Genomic DNA, 18,399 nt, shown 5'->3' with positions numbered 1-18,399 from the left:
AATTTTTTTCCCCTCAGAATTTGAATAGACATCCTGAAAACGATTGGATATTTTTCCTTTTTTTCCAGGTATGAACTCCTCGAGCCTCAGGATCAAGATCCGAATCATCGTCGGGACGAAACACCTCCTCCACTTCCCATTCGTCAAAATTTTCAAGCAGTAACTCCCAACAAAGGAACGCCAGGTCAGAAAAAGGAGAGAGAATCACACTACAGTACTGGAAAGCAGCAATTCCTCGATTCGGCGAGACATCACAATCACGATCATTTTGTCAAGGAGTCAAATTACGTCTCCCCTCGAGTATTACAGGAAAGCATAAGACAGGAAAATTTCCAGCGATTTGAGAACGCACATCGTAATCAGGAGCAAATTTCCCAAAGCTATGTGAAGCAGCAAAAAGAGAAGTACGAGGTGAAGCAGGAAAATGTCTATGCCTCGCAGAGAGATCTTCACAAAAATGAGTCGCAGAATCATCAGAAACTCGCTGCCTCAACATCCTTGCCTCTGGCTCAAAATTCTGGTTACAGTTTGGCGAAATCTGGCAGCAATAATAATTTGATCCGATATAACGAGTATGATCAATCGAATTATGATAATAAGCCTGATCGGAATTCGAAGTATGATATTTATGAGGAGAAGTGTAGCAAACACGAGGAGGAAGTGAGACATCGTGAAAAACGAAGCGGTTATGAGTATGATGAAAATTATGAGAGGAGAGGCAGTAAATATGAGGCGGATTTGTTGAGAAGTGACTTGAGGCATGAGAACGAGCCGCAGAATTCAGAAGGGAAGCGTGACGATCACGAATACAGTCGTGAAAATAAACGGTATTATGAGGTGCCGCATGAATTTAAAGTTGGCGAGAAAGTCACTTGTTTGAAGACCACAATGTCCGAGAGGCCTGTTCCTCACAAGGTGAAATACAATTATTTATTGTTTGATAAGAATTTATTATAGAAAAAAAAAAAAAAAAACCTAGGGTGGCTGCAGGTCAGGAAAGGGATTTAAAACTAAAAAATATTGAAAAAGCAGGGGTGGCTGCTGAACCGGGAAATGACAGCAAATTTTTTTCTTGACCGGGAATTTGACAATGTTGTAGAAGAAAAATCGATTTCAACAGTCTTGAAAATATTAGTTAAATTGTTATGTTTTTCAATTATTCTATTATTTAGATTATAATGCGTAATTCAAAATTTTTTTACGTTAAAGATTTTCCGTTTGAAATTTTTATTTTTAAACTTACATTTTTGATTTAAAGAATTTTTAAATGCTTTCTTAAATACTTGAGCAAACAAAAAATAAAAGCTTTTGATGTTGAAAATGTTGGATAAAAAACATTTTTATTTATAAGTTAGTTCAAAATTTTAAAATTTTCAGATTTTAACGTTAAAACTTGAACGGTTTCAATTTGAAAGTCTTAGTCATTAAAATATTCAATTTGAAATTTTTAATTAAAAAAAAAAAGATTAATTATTGAATATTTAGCAATGTTTGAATTTTTATTTAAGACAAGTAAATTGAAACCAAATATTTAAAAGTAAAGAATCTTTAACTGAATTGTTTGACATAGAAAGCCTGGAATCGTTAAAATTTCGAAGAGCCTTTAAACTTTGTACGTTACAATTCTAATTTTTGTATTTGAAAAATGCTTAATTTGTAAGTGAAATTTTTAAATTATGATGCATAATTTACAAATGAACATTTGTAGAAAAAAATTTGAGTAATTTTAAGAGATGTTTAGGAGTTTTAAAAAGATTCAAAATTATCATGCAAATTTTAGAAAGAATTTTTTTAATCTTCTGAAATCTTTTGTTTAAATCATTGAAAAACTTTTTAAATATTCTCTTAAAATAATTTTTCAAAATGAAAAATTATTTTTAATTTTCCTAGGAATCTTAAGAACATTTTTTTATTCGTTTGAAGCCTTTCACAATTCTTGAAAAGAATCTAATTTTTTGTTTAAAATCTGCGAAAATCTACATTTTGTTTTATATTAGGCTATTATTTCAATTTTTACATTGATTTTGAATCTTTTCCAAACTTCTACATGTCTCTTAAAATTAAATGAATTTCGCTTACAAATAATAAAAGTTCAATTGTTATTTATACATACAAATTGTAAAGAAAATTTAGAATTTCATGTTGACAAATATTTAGAAGTTCTAAAAAAATTTCCAAAATAATTTTAAATTTAAAACAAATTTAAAACAGCTTCTAGATTTCTCAAGATTTTGAAATAAAATGTTGAAGCTTTCCAAGGATATTTAAACTATTTAAAAAGAAAATAATTAAAATTCTAATTTAAAAAGTTTTCAGTTAAAATTTTTTCAATTTTTCAATATTTGATGTTTCTAGCTTAAAATTCCTTAAAATTATATAATTTTGAAAATCTTAAAGTTCATTGATCATTTTTTTAACTTAGAGAATTGAAAATGATAACGTGGATTTATATTTTTTATATTGAAAAATGTTAGTACCTTCAATTTTATACGCGTAAATTATTGAGCATATTTGAAAACAAACTTTTTTGATTAAAAACTTTTAAATTTCAATTTTAAAAGTTCAAAATTTAACAGTTCCACTTTGAGTGCTTTCATTTGCAGCTCAGTTTTTATTACCTCAAGTGGAAAATTTTATAATTTTAGTGTTCCATTTTTTAAATTTCATTGACCGTGAAAAATGTTTGCGAACCGGGAAAAAACCGGGAATTTATTTCGTCGATTAAAACGGCCACCCTGGATTTTATAATATTTTATTTGCTTTTAAAGAATTGAAAAGATTTTCAAATATTTTTGCAATTCTTTGTAATTTATTTCGAATTCACCCTTAATTCTTATTAATGTATCCTTGAATTTTTCCCAATTCGCTGGATTTTAATATATCATTTTTTGTTGGTTTCATTTTGAACTGATTTTAAGGCAGCTTGATTTCGTAAAAATATTATTAATATTTTTTTAATGCCATTGAATTTTGCTAAACTAATTTCAAACTTACTAAATTTAATGAAGTTTTTAATTCAATTATTTTACTACTTCACATTCGATTTTTATGATTTTCATCAAATTTTTCTTATTTCTTCTAAATTTACTTCAAAATTACTGAAGTCAATAGAATTTTTGGAATATAAATAAAATTCCAATTATTTTTTATTTGAAAATAACATTATTATCTAATTATTATACTTTTAATATTTTATCATTAATTTATTGTAGTTACATTTGATTATAAATGAATTATTATTAACGTTATTAATACAGGTTGATCTTTGGACCGGGAAACCGGGAAATGACCGGAAATTTTTTGATACCGTGAAAAATTGAGAAATGACAGTAAATTTATTTTTGACCGGCAGTTTTACAAATTTTTAAAAGAAACATCTGTCCAAGTTCGATTTCAACAGTTTTTTTTTTTTAATTGGGATAAAAAATATTTTTATCTTGTCAACTGTAAATATAAACTATTTTGAATTTAAAAATAGGTTCATAATAATATGTACGGAATTGAAAGCTTTTATTAAATTTAAAATATGGTTACGGTCTAAAATATTATTACAGTCTAAAATATTCATTTTTTAACCTATAAAAGTTGAAAAAAATTTAATTAAGAAAAAAAATAGCTATTTAATATTTAGCAATATTTTACTGTTCATTTAAGACGAGTAAATTGAAACCAAATATTTAAAAGTAAGCAATTTGAAACTGAATTGTTTGACATAGAAAGCCTTGAATTTTTTAAATTTCGAAGATCTTTTGAACTTTGAATGTTACAATTTTAATTCTTTTATTTAAAATTTTTTTTCAAGTGAAATTGATAAATTTTTATGTATAAATAACAATTGAACAGCTTATTTAGAAACTTTATAAGAATTGTGAAAGTCTTTCAAAAGAATAATAACATTTTCGTAGGATTCCTAAGAAAATTGAAAATGATTTTTCATTTTGAATAATTATTTTAAGAGAATATTCAAAAAGATATTACAAAATTTCCAAAAGTTTCGTAAAAGAATCTGGAATATTTCAAGAAAATTTTTGAAAATTTGCAGGGTTTTCTAAAAATTGTAGAAAAAGTTCGATTAATATATTTGGAAATGAATCGACTTTTTCCTTCAATTCTTAGAAAATCCTGCAAATTTTAAACAATTGCCTTAGAATCTTCCAAATTCTTTTTTAACAATTTTGAAAATTTTTAAAAATATTAAAAAATTATTTTTAATTTTCCTAGGAATCTTAATCAAATGTTTTTATTTTTGAAGCCTTTCACAATTCGTAAGAAGTTTCTAAATTTTTCATTTGAAATCTGAAAAAATCTACATTTTGTTTTAAATTATAATGTCGCTATTTGCACTGAAATTCGATACGAAAAGCGAAATTTTGCCGGTACATACAATTTGCTTAAATTGTTTAAAATAATTAAAAATTAAAAATAAAACTTTAATCTTTTCAAAACTTAAAATGACTCAAATTTTTTCTACAAATAATAAGCAGGATTTTCTTAAAATTTTAATTAAAAAAATTCCATTTATTTTTAAATATATTAAGTAGTTCTGAAAAAAATGCGAAAAATAATTTTAAGTTAAAAAAAAATAGAAGAACTTCTAGATTTCTAAAAATTTTGAAATAAAATTTTGAAGCTTTTTAAGAATGTTCGTACTATTTAAAATTAAAATAAGTTACCTTCAAATTTAAAGAAGTGTTCAAGGGGGAAAAAAATTAATTTTTAAATTTTTATTGTTTCTAGCTTGAAATTGCTATAAATAATGTAATTTTGACAATTTTAAAGTTCATTGATTGATTCTTTAATTTAGAACAGTGAAAATGATAACGTGGATTTATATTTTTGGAACTGTATTTGAATCTTTAAATTCTATAATTTATAAAACTTAAAAATTCTAAATTTTGCTGTTTATCTGCATTTCATTAAAAATTGTTTAATTGAACAGTGTTAGTACCTAAATTCCATATTTTATACCTGTAAATTATTGAGCATTTGAATATTACATTTTTGAATTTAAACAACTTTTAAACTTCAATTTTAAATAATTTAAAAATCAAGAGTTTCACTTTGCAGTTTATTTTTTATTACTTCAAATGGAAAAATGTTTCGCTTCAGAGTTCAAATTGTTTAATTTTACAGATGCTGAAAAATGTTTGTGACGCGAAAAAAATGAACGTGAATTTATTTCTTTGATTAAAACGCTGAACCTTTTTGTTGAAAAATTATTCTCGCCTTTAAATATCAATTATCCAGGAAAAGTCAGGGAATTTTGAAATTCATGTTTTTCGGTCATCTTGGAAAAAAAAAACCTTGAAGAGTATAATTTAAAAAATATATTTAAATTAAAAATTTTAAGAACGATTATCTATATTTTTCTAGGTGAGCATCGAATACAGGCCGAAGGATTTTATCTCAAGTCTTCCTCCAGAGGTGAGAAATCCTGATGGGAATGCCACTGACATTTCGACTCTTCCCAGCGAGGACGAATTATCAAACGGATCCGGGAGCGTCTCTCCCCGGATGCGACGGGCAAATAAACATCGGGGTGGAAATCTGACTCCCTCGAGTGGTGGATCCAGAAATCAGAGTCCAAGACCAAAACCCGGAGCGCGAAATTCCCACAGGAACTCTGCAAATTTGACCTCCTGCAGCACTCTCCAGGAAGACTTGATGAAACTGATAAATCCTGATTATATCTCGGATGATAATCAGATTGGGAATAATAATTTTTCTGGAAATAATCAGAACTCGAATAAGATGAATAATAATTTGCTGGAGATTCAGAATAGGTGCAGATCGCGGGAGAATTTGTGTGGAAATAGTACCTCGACTCTGAGCGTGTTGGAGAGAAATGGTCAGGAAAATGGGAATAATGGCTCGGAAGTTATATTGACGATGGCGCGACCGGCGACTGTTATTTCGAATGCGAGCACTGCTTCGAGTCCGGCGCCGAGTGAAAATAAAATGACGAAGGAGGAAAGGTAAGAGTTTTTTTTTTGTTTTTTTTTTTTTTGATCTAGGATATTCAGAGACTAAAATATTTTTATCATTGTGAGGGATATCACAAGTTTTCAAAGATTTGAAGAGATTTTCCAATTTTTTTGCAATTCTTTGTCATTTATTTCAAATTCATACTGAATTCTTATTAATGTATCCTTAAATTTTTCCAAATTGGCTGGATTTTAATATTTTATTTTTTGTTGGTTTTATTTTGAACTGATTTTAAGACACTTTGATTTTCTAGGCATATTATGAATGTTTTTTTAATTCCATTAAATTTTTCTAAACTCATTTCAAACTTATTAAATTTCATAAATTTTTTTTCTACTTTACTTTCAATTTTTATGATTTTCATCAAGTTTTTCTCATTTTCTCTAAATTTACTTTAAAATGACTGAAGTCAATAGAATTTTTGGAATTTAAACAAAACTCCAATACTCTTGAAATTCACGGGAAACCAGGAAATGACTAGAAATTTTTTGAGAACGAGAATAACTGAAAAATGAGAGTAAATTTATTTTTGACCGGGATTTTTACAAATTTTTAAAAGAAAAATCTGTGCAAGTTTTAAAAAATTTGGGATAAAAAAAATTTTTATTTTATCAACTGTAAATATAAACTATTTTGATTTGAAAAATCGATTCATAATAATATTTCGGAATTAAAGGCTTTTATTAAGTTTAAAATATGGTTATAGTCTAAACTATTCATTTTTATATTATTTTATTTAAAAATCTATATTTTTAAAGTGAAATTGTTTAATTTTGATGTATAAATAACAATTGAACTGCTTATTTATAAGCTTTGTTAATGTCATTATTATTATCTGAACTATTTGGTTGAAAATTAATCTCTTTTGGTCGAATTAACTTATTTTTGGTATAAAATTAAAATTCTTTTTGGTTTTGTGCTTGAAAATTTAACAATTTTGTTGCAAATTCGTTTCTTTTTCGTTTGAAATTTTTTTTTATTAATTGAAAATTTAGGTATTTCATTTTTTCTAGAATATTTATCTTTTTAATTGAAAATTTATCATTTTAGTTGAAAATTCACTTTAGGTATTCCACTTTTTGTAGTAAATTCATCTTTTGGGTTGAAAATTCGACTATTTGGTGAAAGAAATCACAATTTTGTTTGAAAATTCATCACTATGATTGAAAATTGATTTCTTTGGATGATAATTGACTTATTTTTAATTGAAAATTAATTTTATGAACTAAATATGTAACTATTCTATTTTTGAATGAAAATTGATATTTTCAGTTTAAAATTAATTAATTTTGCCAAAAACGATTTTTCTTTTTTTTTAATTTACTTTTCTAACTGCAAATTAATCTATTCTTGTTTTGGTTTGTAAATTTATCTTTTCTAGTTGAAAATCCATTTATTCTATTGAAATTATCTTTTTCGGCAGAAAAATCATTCTTTGGGTTTAAAATTAATTTTTTTTAAGACTTCATTTTTTTGGATTCATAATTAATTTTTTAAACTGAAAATTGATTTTTTTTTAAACTGAAAACTGATTTTTTTAACACTAAATTTTACTTTTCTATTTTTAGTTAACATTTTTTTCATATATATTTTTTTTAATTCTAAATATTGTAATTTCCGTTGAAAATTGGTCTTTTTCTATATGAAAATTCTTTTACTTTATCAGTAATTAATCTCTTTTAGTTGAATTAACTTATTTTTGGTATAAAATTAAAATCCTTTTTGGTTGAAATACCAAATATCACGTTTTTCGTTGAGAATTAATTTTGTTGTTGTTAAAGATTCAACTACTTAATTGGAAGTGGAATTACTTGGTTAAAAATTCATTTATTTGGTTGATCATTCATGATTTTGATTGACAAACCTTTTTTTTCATTTTAATTAAAAATTCGAATTTGTGGAAAAATATTTAAGCTTCTTGTTTCAAAATTATACTATTTTGTTGAAAATTTACTTGCATTTTATTAAAAATTAAGTTTTTTTACTGAAAATTAAATTTTTCTATTTTTGGATGAAAATTTGTCTGTTTTAGGTGAAAATTTAACTATTTGTTGAAAATCCGTCTTTTTTGTATAACAGTACTCTCATTAGTTGAAATTTCATCTTTTTGGTTAAAAATTAATTTATTTTACCAAAAAATCTTCTTCTTTTGTTTAAAATTTACTCTTCTAACTGAAAGTTGATCTATTCCTGTGGTGGTTTGTAATTTATATTTTCTAGTTGAAAATCCATGTATTTTATTGAAATTATCATTTTTGGGGTTTAAAATTGCATTTTTTTTAGAATTATTCATTCTTTTTCTTTGAAAATTGAATTTTTTAAACTGAAAATTGATTTTTTAACTAAAAATTGAACTCTTCTATTTTTAGTTAAAATGTTTTTTTTTTTTTTTAAATTTATATTTCTAGCATTATAACTATTCTAATTTTGGTTTAAAATTGGTCTTTTTTATATGAAAATTTATTTACTTTGTTGAAAATTAATTTTTTTTAGTTAAATTAACTTATTTTTGGTATAAAATTAAAATACTTTTTGGATGAAATACCAAATATTACGTTTTTCGTTGAGAATTCATCTTTTTCGGTTGAAAATTCAACTATTTAGTTGGAAATGGAATTACTTCGTTCAAAATTTAATTGTTTGGTCGATCATTCATCATTTTGATTGACAAACCTTTTTTTTTTATTTAAATTGAAAAAACGAATTTGTGGGAAAATATTTAAGCTTTTTAGTGGAAAATTATACCATTTCGTTGAAAATTGACTTGAATATGATTCAAAATGAAGTTTTTTTTACTGGGAATTAAATTATTCTATTTTTAGTCCATAGTTGAAACTTCATATTTTTCGTTTAAAATTATTTTCTGTGCTTCAAAATTTAACAATTTTGTTGAAAATTCGTTTCTTTTTAATTTGAAAATTTATTTTATTAATTGAAAATTTAGGTATTTCATTTTTGCTAGAATATTTATCTTTTTAATTGAAAATTCACTTTAGCTATTCCACTTTTTGTAGCAAATTCATCTTTTGGGTTGAAAATTCATCACTATGTTTGAAAATTGATTTCTTTGGCTGAAAATTCATCTCTTTTTATTGAAAATTAATTTTATTAATTAAAAATGTAACTATTCCATTTTTGTATGAAAATTGATATTTTTAGTTAAAAATTAATTAATTCTGCCAAAAACTCATTTTTTTTTTAATTTACTCTTCTAACGGAAAATTTATCTATTATTGTTTTCGTTTGAAAATTGATTTTTTCCAGTTGAAAATCCATATATTTGATTCAAATGATCTTTTTTGGTAGAAAAATCATTTTTTGTGTTTAAAATTAAATTTTTTTAGAATTCATTTTTCTTTTTTTGAAATTGATTTTTTAAATTCACAATTGATGTTTTGACTGAAAATTCTACTCTTCTATTTTTAGTTAAAATGTTGTTTTTTTTGGTTGAACATTTATTTTTCTAATATAATAACTATTATAATTTTGGTTGAAAATTGGTCTTTCTTATATGAAAATTCATTATTTACTTTGTTGAAAGTTAATTTTGTTTAGTTAACTTAACTTATTTCTGGAATAAAATTAAAATCCTTTTTGGGTTGAAAATTCCTCATTGTGTTTGAAGATTGATTTCTTTAGCTCAAAATTCATTTCTATTTAATTAAAAATTAATTTTATTAACTCCATTTTTGAATGAAAATTTATATTTTTAGCGAAAAATTAAATAATTTTGCCAAAAACTCTTTTTCCTTTGTTTAAAATTTACTTTTCTAACTGAAAATTTATTATTCTTGTTTTGGTTTGTAATTTAATTTTTCTAGTTGAAAATCCATATATTTTATTGAAATTATCTTTTTTGGTAGAAAAATCATATTTTTGGTTTAAAATTGAATTTTTTTGAGAATTCTTTTTTTTAATTGAGTTTTCTAAACTGAAGATTGATTTTTTTAAACTGAAAATTCAACTCTTCTATTTTTAGTTAAAATGTTTCTTTTTTTGTTTGAACATTTATTTTTCTAACATTATAACTATTATAATTTTGTTTGAAAATTGGTCTTTTTTATATGAAAATTCATTGACTTTGTTGAAAGTTAATTTTGTTTAATTAAATTAACTTATTTCTGGCATAAAATTAAAATTCTTATTGGTTGAAATACCAAATATCACGTTTTTCGTTGAGAGTTCATCTTTTTTGGTTGAAAAGTTAATTATTTAGTTGGAAGTGGAATTACTTAATTCAAAATTTATTTATTTTGGTATCTTCTTAAGTTGAAAATTAAAATATTTGTTGTAAAATTCCTGTTATTTATTTATTATATATTATTTAAGCTTCTTGGTGACTAATTCCACTTTTTGGTTGAAATTTCCTTTAAAAAGTCAAATATTTGGTTGACAATAAATGTACTTTGTTAAAAAATCTTCTTTTTTGGTAGAAAATTTATCATTTTGGTTGGAAAAAAGTTTTTTTCTCTTTTAGAATTTTTTTTACTGAAAATGCAAATACTCCATTTTTTGTCGGAAATTGATCTTTTTTATATAAACTTAATCTTCTTGATTGAAAATTAGACAGTTTCGTTCAAAAATTCAAAAAAACTATTTTGTGGCCAATTCGTTTCTTTTTTGGCTGAAAATTTATTTTACTAACTTAAAATGTAGGTATTTCATTTTTGTTAGAAAATTTATCTTACCAGTTGAAATTTTCACTATTTGGTCAAAAATTATTTTATTTGGTTGAAAATTCATTACTGTGATTAAAAATTAATTTCTTCGACTAAAAATTTATTTTTTCTTAGTAGAAAATTAATTTTTTTAACTCGAGATGTAACTGTTACATTTTAAACTATTTCGTTTTTTGTAGGAAATTCATTTTTCTTGGTTTAAACATCAAGTCTGATGAAGAATTATTTTTTTTTATTTAACTGTTTTTAATTTAAAGTGAAAATCCTTTTTAGTTGCAATATCAACTATTAAATTTTTGTTTGAAAATGTATCTTTTTTATTTGAAAATTCAACTATTTGGTTGAAGATTGAATTATTTTTTTGGAAAAATGAAGAGTGCAACTATTATTTAATTTTAATTATTTAATTTTTTTAATTGAAAAATTAATGAATTTTTTTCATTCAAAATTTGTCGTTTTTAGTCGGAAGTTTAGCTATTTTGTCAGAAGTTTAGGTATTTTGTTGAAGAAAACAAACTTTTTGGTAAAATAATTCATATTTTTGGGCTGAAAATGTATATTTTTTTAAAGAGAATTCGGCTTCTTTGGCTTGAAAAATATACCATTCTATTTTTTGTTGAAAATGTGTCGTTCTCGGTAGAAACTTAATCTATTGGCTCGAAAATGAACATTTTTGATTAAAAAACTATATTTTTGGTTTTAAAATTAAACCGTTTTGTTAAAAATGCATTTTTTTGTTTGAAAAAAATTCTTCTTTTGGGCTTGAAATGTCATCTATTTGGTTGAAATTGCAACTGATTTTTGTTGAAGTTTAATCTTTTTTGTTTAAAAATTCATCTTTGTACGTAAAAAATTCCACTACTATGTTGAAAATTGAACTATTTTGTGAAAAAAGTCACCTTTTTGGTATAAAATTCAACGGTTGATTGAAAAAGGATATATTTTTAATAGAAAATTCGTCCTTTTACATTTAAAATTTATTGATTTTTTTTTTCTAGAAAATCTATTTTGGTAAAAACTCGTCTCTTTATTATACCAAAATTTATTTTATTTCAAAGAATTTATTCCCCATTTTTCCTAAATAATTGCCCTTTATTCTATCCTATTTTTTTATGATTTTAATATATATTTTTTATTTTTTTTTATGTTTTATTAGATTGTCTCCGAGAGTGACAAAAACTCCACATACGATAACGAAACCTCCAAGCACTTTAACTGCCATAAGAGATACGAAATTGCAGTCAGAAAATGATCCTGATTGTTGGCCCAATCATATCGATTCTAGTGCAAAAAACACAAAACACTGTCAGGATTGGTCTGATGAAAGACTTATTGATGGAAACACTTCTTCTCCGTAAGTTAACATTTTATTTTACACTTTTTTATTAAAAATAACAATAAAAATTCATTTTATACATGCAATAATTAATATTATAATCATTTATATGCCCTATTTTCTTATTTTTTTGTTTAAATATAAACTGAATTAATAGCACCTAATACGAAAATTCAACTATTTTTTCAGACTATTTGGTTGAAAATTCAACTGTTTTGTTAAACATTCGTCTTTTTTTTTTGAATAGAAAATTTGTTCTTTGGAATTGAAAATTCATCTTGTATGGCAGAAAAGTCATCTTTGAAAAATCTAAAAATATATATTTTTTTTTAAATTGAACTAATTGTTGAAAATTCAGTAGTCTTCTAAAAGATTCGTCTTTTACTTTAAAATTCAACTATTTGGAAAATGCAACAGTTTATGGTTGAAAATTAATTTTCTTGACTGAAAATATAGTTTTTTGTTTGAAAATTTAGCTTCTTGGTTGAAATTTAATTACCTAATTTATTGAAACTTCGTTTTTTTGTTGTATAAATTAATTTTGACTAAATTGAACTAATTTGGTTAAAATTCCTTTTTTGACTGAAAATTATTTTCTTAAATGAAAATTTAAATATTTTATTTTGCATTGAAAATTGATCTTTTTTCAGTTAAAAATTGAACTATTTGGTTTAAAATTTATGTAATTTGATAGAAATTCGGTTTTCGGTTTTAATTTGTGAAAAAATTGATTTTTTAACTGAAAATGTACCTATTCTATTTATAATTCAACATTTATCTTTTCTAGTTGAAAATCCCTCTTTTTTTTCTTGAAAATTAATTTTATTTTGCCGAAAAATCAACTAATCCGTTGAAAATAAACTTTTGTTGGTTAAAAATTCACTTATTTATTGAAAATTGAACTGTTTATGAAAAAAAACGTTATTTAGCTGAAAACTTCAACTATTTTGTTGGAGACGCAACTATTTTTGGTTGAAAATTAATTTTTTTAGTTAAAAATCGAACTATTTAGTTGAAGGTTCACGTAACCAATTGTCTTCTAAAAAAAATGGTATTATTGGCTTGAAAATTCAACTATTAGGTTGAAGATGAATTTGATTTTGTTTAAAATGAACTACGCGGTTGAAAATTCCATTTTCTTGATTGAAATTAAGTCCTTTGTATTTTAGTCATCTGTATTTTAAATCATTTGTCTTTTAAATTTAAAAATTAAACTATTTAAATAAAAATACACCATTCTTGATCTGAAATTTAAGTATTTCTTATAAAATATTTTAAAACTTGATGAAATCTTTGAAATATTATAAAATATAATATTTTAATGAAATATTTAAAAATATATGGAATCATTAAAATATTTGTTATATCTGTGGAGTCTTTTAAATCTTTGAAATATGTAGAATCTTTGTAATATTTGAAATCTTATAAATTAATATAATATTATTCCTATACCATATTTTGAAATCTTTATGAAGTCTTTTAAATCTTTGTGAAATATTTCTGTAATTTTTGAATATAATAAAATATTTGAATTTATTTTAAATCTTATAAAATAATATGTTTTGAATTCTTTGTGAAATTTTTGGAATATTTTAAATCCTTGAAATCTTATAAGATAATATAATATTCTTATGAAATACTTGAATTTATTTTAAATTTAATTGTGAAGTCTGTCAAATCGTTGGAATCTTTTAAACTTTTGCAAAACCTTTAAAATGTTATAAAATGTTTACATTTATTTAAAATAATATCCTTATAAAATATTTTAAATCTTGATTCCCAATGGAGTGAAGATGGAGTAAGATCTTTTTTTCAAGAAATAATTTTAACTAATATAATATTCTCATACAGTATTTTGAAATCTTTGTGGAATATTTGTAATCTTTGAAGTCTTATAAGATAATATAATATTCTTACAAAATATTTTTAAATCTTTGGAATATTAAAACTTTTTTTGAAATATTTCAGTAATTTTGAAATGTAATAAAATATTTGAAATCCTATAAATCGATATATTCTAACGGAATATTTCGATTGCTTAAAGCCTTATAAGATAATATAATATTCTTATAACATATTTTTAAATCTTTGTGAAATATTTCTGTAATTTTTGAATATAATAAAATATTTGAATTTATTATAAATCTTATAAAATAATATATTCTAACGAAATATATTTTGAATTCTTTGTGAAATTTGTTGAATATTTTAAATCCTTGAAATCTCATAAGATAATATAATATTCTAATTGAATATTTGAATTTATTTTAAATTTAATAAAGTAATATATTATTCTAATGAAATATTTTGAAACCTTATAAAATAATATAATATTCTTATGAAATATTATGAAATATTTGCAAAATATTATAAAATAATATAATATTCTGATAAAATATTTTGATATCTTTGTAAAATCTTCAAAATATTATAAAATGTTTACATTTATTTGAAATCTGTAGAATTTTTAAAATTTTGTAAAAGTATAAAATGTTTATATAAAATATTTTAAATCTTGATGAAATCTTTGAAATCTTATAAATTAATATAACATTCTTATACAATATTTTCAAATCTTTGTGAAATATTTCTCAAACTTTGAAATATTATAAAATATTGGAATTTATTTGAAATCTTATTAAATAATATATTCTGACGGAATATATTTTGAATTCTTTATGAAATTTGTGGAATATTTTAAATCCTTGAAATCTTATAAGATAATATAATATTCTTATGAAATACTTGAATTTATTTTAAATTTAATAAAGTAATATAATATTCTAATGAAATCCTTTGGAACCTTATGAAATAATATAACATTCTTATGAAATATTTTAAAATTATACAATATTCTTAAAAAATATTTTAAATCTTGATGAAATCTTTGAAATATTCAAAAATATAATATTTTTATGAAATATTTAAAAATCTATGGAATCTTTGAAATCCTATAAACTAATATAATATCCTTATACAATATTTTGAAATCTCTGAAATATTTTTTATTTTTGTGAAATATTTCTGTAATTTTGAAATATAATAAGATATTTAAAATCTTATAAAATAATATATTCTAACGGAATATTTTGAATTTTCTGTGACATTTGTGGAATATTTTGAATCCTTGAAGTCTTAAAAGATAGTATAATATTCTTGTAAAATATTTTTAAATCTTTGTGAAATATTTCTGTAATTTTTAAATATAATAAAATATTTGAATTTATTTTAAATCTTATAAAATAATATATTCTAACAGAATATATTTTGAATTCTTTGTAAAATTTGTGGAATTTTTTGAATCCTTCAAATCTTATAAGTTAATATAATATTCTGATGAAATATTTAAATTTATTTCAAGTTTAAAAAAATAATATAATATTCTAATGAAATCTTTTGAAACCTTATAAAATAATATAATATTCTTATGAAATATTATGAAATATTTGCAAAATATTATAAAATAATATAATATTTTTATAAAATATTTAGAAATATTATAAAATGTAATATTCTGATGAAATATTTTTTAATCTGTAAGAGTTTTTGAAATTTTGTGAAATTGTATAAAATATTTAAAATCTTGATTCCCAATGGAATGAAGATGGAGTAAGATCTTTTTTTCAAGAAATAATTTTAACTAATATAATATTCTCATACAATATTTTGAAATATTGTGGAATATTTGTAATCTTTGAAGTCTTATAAGATAATATAATATTCTTACAAAATATTTTTAAATCTGTGGAATATTAAAAATTTTTTTGAAATATTTCTGTAATTTTGAAATGTAATAAAATATTTGAATTTATTATAAATCTTATAAAATAATATATTCTAACGAAATATATTTTGAATTCTTTGTTAAATTTGTTAAATATTTTAAATCCTTGAAATCTCATAAGATAATATAATATTCTAATTGAATATTTGAATTTATTTTAAATTTAATAAAGTAATATATTATTCTAATGAAATATTTTGAAACCTTATAAGATAAAATAATATTCTTATGAACTATTTTGAAATATTCGCGAAATATTATAAAATAATATAATATTCTGATAAAATATTTTGATATCTTTGTAAAATCTTCAAAATATTATAAAATCTTTACATTTATTTGAAATCTTATAAAATATTTTGAAATCTGTAGAATTTTTAAAATTTTGTAAAAGTATAAAATGTTTATATAAAATATTTTAAATCTTGATGAAATCTTTGATTTATTATTAAATATAATATTTTTATTGAAATATAAAAAAATATATGGAATCTTTGTAATATTTGAAATCTTATAAGATAATATAATATTTTTATGAAATACTTGAATTTATTTTAAATATAATAAAGTAATATAATATTCTAATGAAATCCTTTGGAACCTTACGAAATAATATAATATTCTTATGAAATATTTTAAAATAATATAATATTCTAATAAAATATTTTTAAATCTTGGTGAAGTCTGTCAAATCGTTGGAATCTTTTTAACTTTTGCAAAACCTTTAAAATATTATACAATGTTTACATTTATTTAAAATTTTATCAAATGAAATATTCTGAAGAAATATTTTGAAATCTGTAGAGTTTTTGAGATTTTTTTAAATTATACAATATTTTAAATCTTGATGAAATCTTTGAAATATTATAAAATATAATATTTTTATGAAATATTGAAAAATCTATGGAATCTTTGAAATCCTATAAACTAATATACTATTCTTATACAATATTTTTAAATATTTGGAATATTTAAAATTTTTGTGAAATATTTCTGTAATTTTGAAATATAATAAAATATTTGAAATCTTGTAAAGTAATATATTCTAACGGAATATTTTAAATCATTGAAGTCTTATAAGATAGTATAATATTCTTATAAAATATTTTTAAATCTTTGTAAAATATTTCTGTGATTTTTAAATATAATAAAATTTTAATATAAAAATATATAAAATATTTTGAAATCTTTGTCGAGTCTGTGAAGTCGTTGCAATCTTCTAAATCTTTGTAAAGTCTTCAAAATATTATAAAATGTTTACATTTATTTGAAATCTTATAAACTAATATAATATTCTTATACAATATTTTTAAAACTTTGTGAAATCTGTGTAATTTTTTTAATCTTTGTGTAATATTTCTCAAACTTTAAAATATTTTAAACCATTGGTATTTATTTGAAATCTTTTTAAATAATATATTCTAACTTAAGTTATTTAGAATTCTTTGTGAAATTTGTGGAATATCTTAAATTCTTGAAATCTAATAAGATAATATAATATTCTTATGAAATATTTGAATTTATTTTATATTTGATAAAATAATATACTATTCTAATGAAATATTTTGAAATCTTTGTGAAATAATATAATATAACAATATAATAATATAATAATATATAAATATATAAAATATATACTATAATAATATATTCGAATGGAATATTTTGAATCCTTGAAGGCTTATAAGATAATATAATATTCTTATAAAATATTTTAAAATCTTTGTGAAATATTTCTGTAATTTTTGAATATAATAAAATATTTGAATTTATTTTAAATTTAATAAAGTACTATAGTATTCTAATGAAATATTTTGAAATCTTTGCGAAATATTATAATATAATATTCTTATAAAATATTTTGAAATCTTTGTCAAGTCTGTGAAATCGTTGCAATCTTCTAAATCTTTGTAAAGTCTTCAAAATATTATAAATTGTTTACATTTATTTGAAATCTTATAAAATGTAATATTCTGATGAAATATTTTGAAATCTGTATAATTTTTGAGATTTTGTAAAATTATACAATATTCTTATAAAATATTTTTAATCTTGATGCAATCTTTGAAATATTATAAAATATAATATTTTTATGAAATATTTCTGAATCTAAGGAATCTGGGAAATCTTATAAACTAATATAATATTCTTATACAATATTTTTAAATCTTTGTGAAATCTGTGTAATTTTTTTAATCTTTGTGAAATATTTCTCAAACTTTAAAATATTGTAAAGCATTGGTATTTATTTGAAATCTTTTTAAATAATATATTCTAACTTAAGTTATTTAGAATTCTTTGTGAAATTTGTGGAATATTTTTAATTCTTGAAATCTAATAAGACAATATAATATTCTTATGAAATATTTGAATTTATTTTATATTAAATAAAATAATATACTATTCTAATGAAATATTTTGAAACCTTACGAAATAATATAATATTCTTATGAAATATTTTGAAATCTGTAGAATTTTTGTAAAATTATACAATATTCTTATAAAATATTGTAAATCTTGATGCAATCTTTGAAATATTATAGAATATAATATTTTTATGAAATATTTGAATTTATTTTATATTAAATAAAATAATATAATATTCTTATGAAATA

At 21.4% G+C, this 18,399-nt stretch overlaps 1 protein-coding gene across 4 annotated transcripts in view; it reads left to right on the top strand.

The window, feature by feature from the left end:
• Positions 1 to 18,399, top strand: part of LOC117181491 (signal-induced proliferation-associated 1-like protein 2) — a 233,439-nt gene that overhangs the window by 213,273 nt on the left and 1,767 nt on the right. For all 4 annotated transcript variants that reach the window (XM_033374213.1, XM_033374211.1, XM_033374214.1 and 1 more), the window contains exons 13-15: positions 69 to 915; positions 5,374 to 5,975; positions 11,821 to 12,018. In XM_033374213.1, the coding sequence (XP_033230104.1) occupies positions 69 to 915; positions 5,374 to 5,975; positions 11,821 to 12,018 (1,647 nt within the window). The remainder of the gene's footprint in view (positions 1 to 68; positions 916 to 5,373; positions 5,976 to 11,820; positions 12,019 to 18,399) is intronic.

This window comes from Belonocnema kinseyi, chromosome 10, assembly GCF_010883055.1.
Source record: "Belonocnema kinseyi isolate 2016_QV_RU_SX_M_011 chromosome 10, B_treatae_v1, whole genome shotgun sequence".
NCBI classification, from domain to species: Eukaryota; Metazoa; Arthropoda; class Insecta; order Hymenoptera; family Cynipidae; genus Belonocnema; species Belonocnema kinseyi.
The sequence above is the reverse complement of the archived record's forward strand: the minus strand, read 5'-3'. Positions and strand labels throughout refer to the sequence as shown.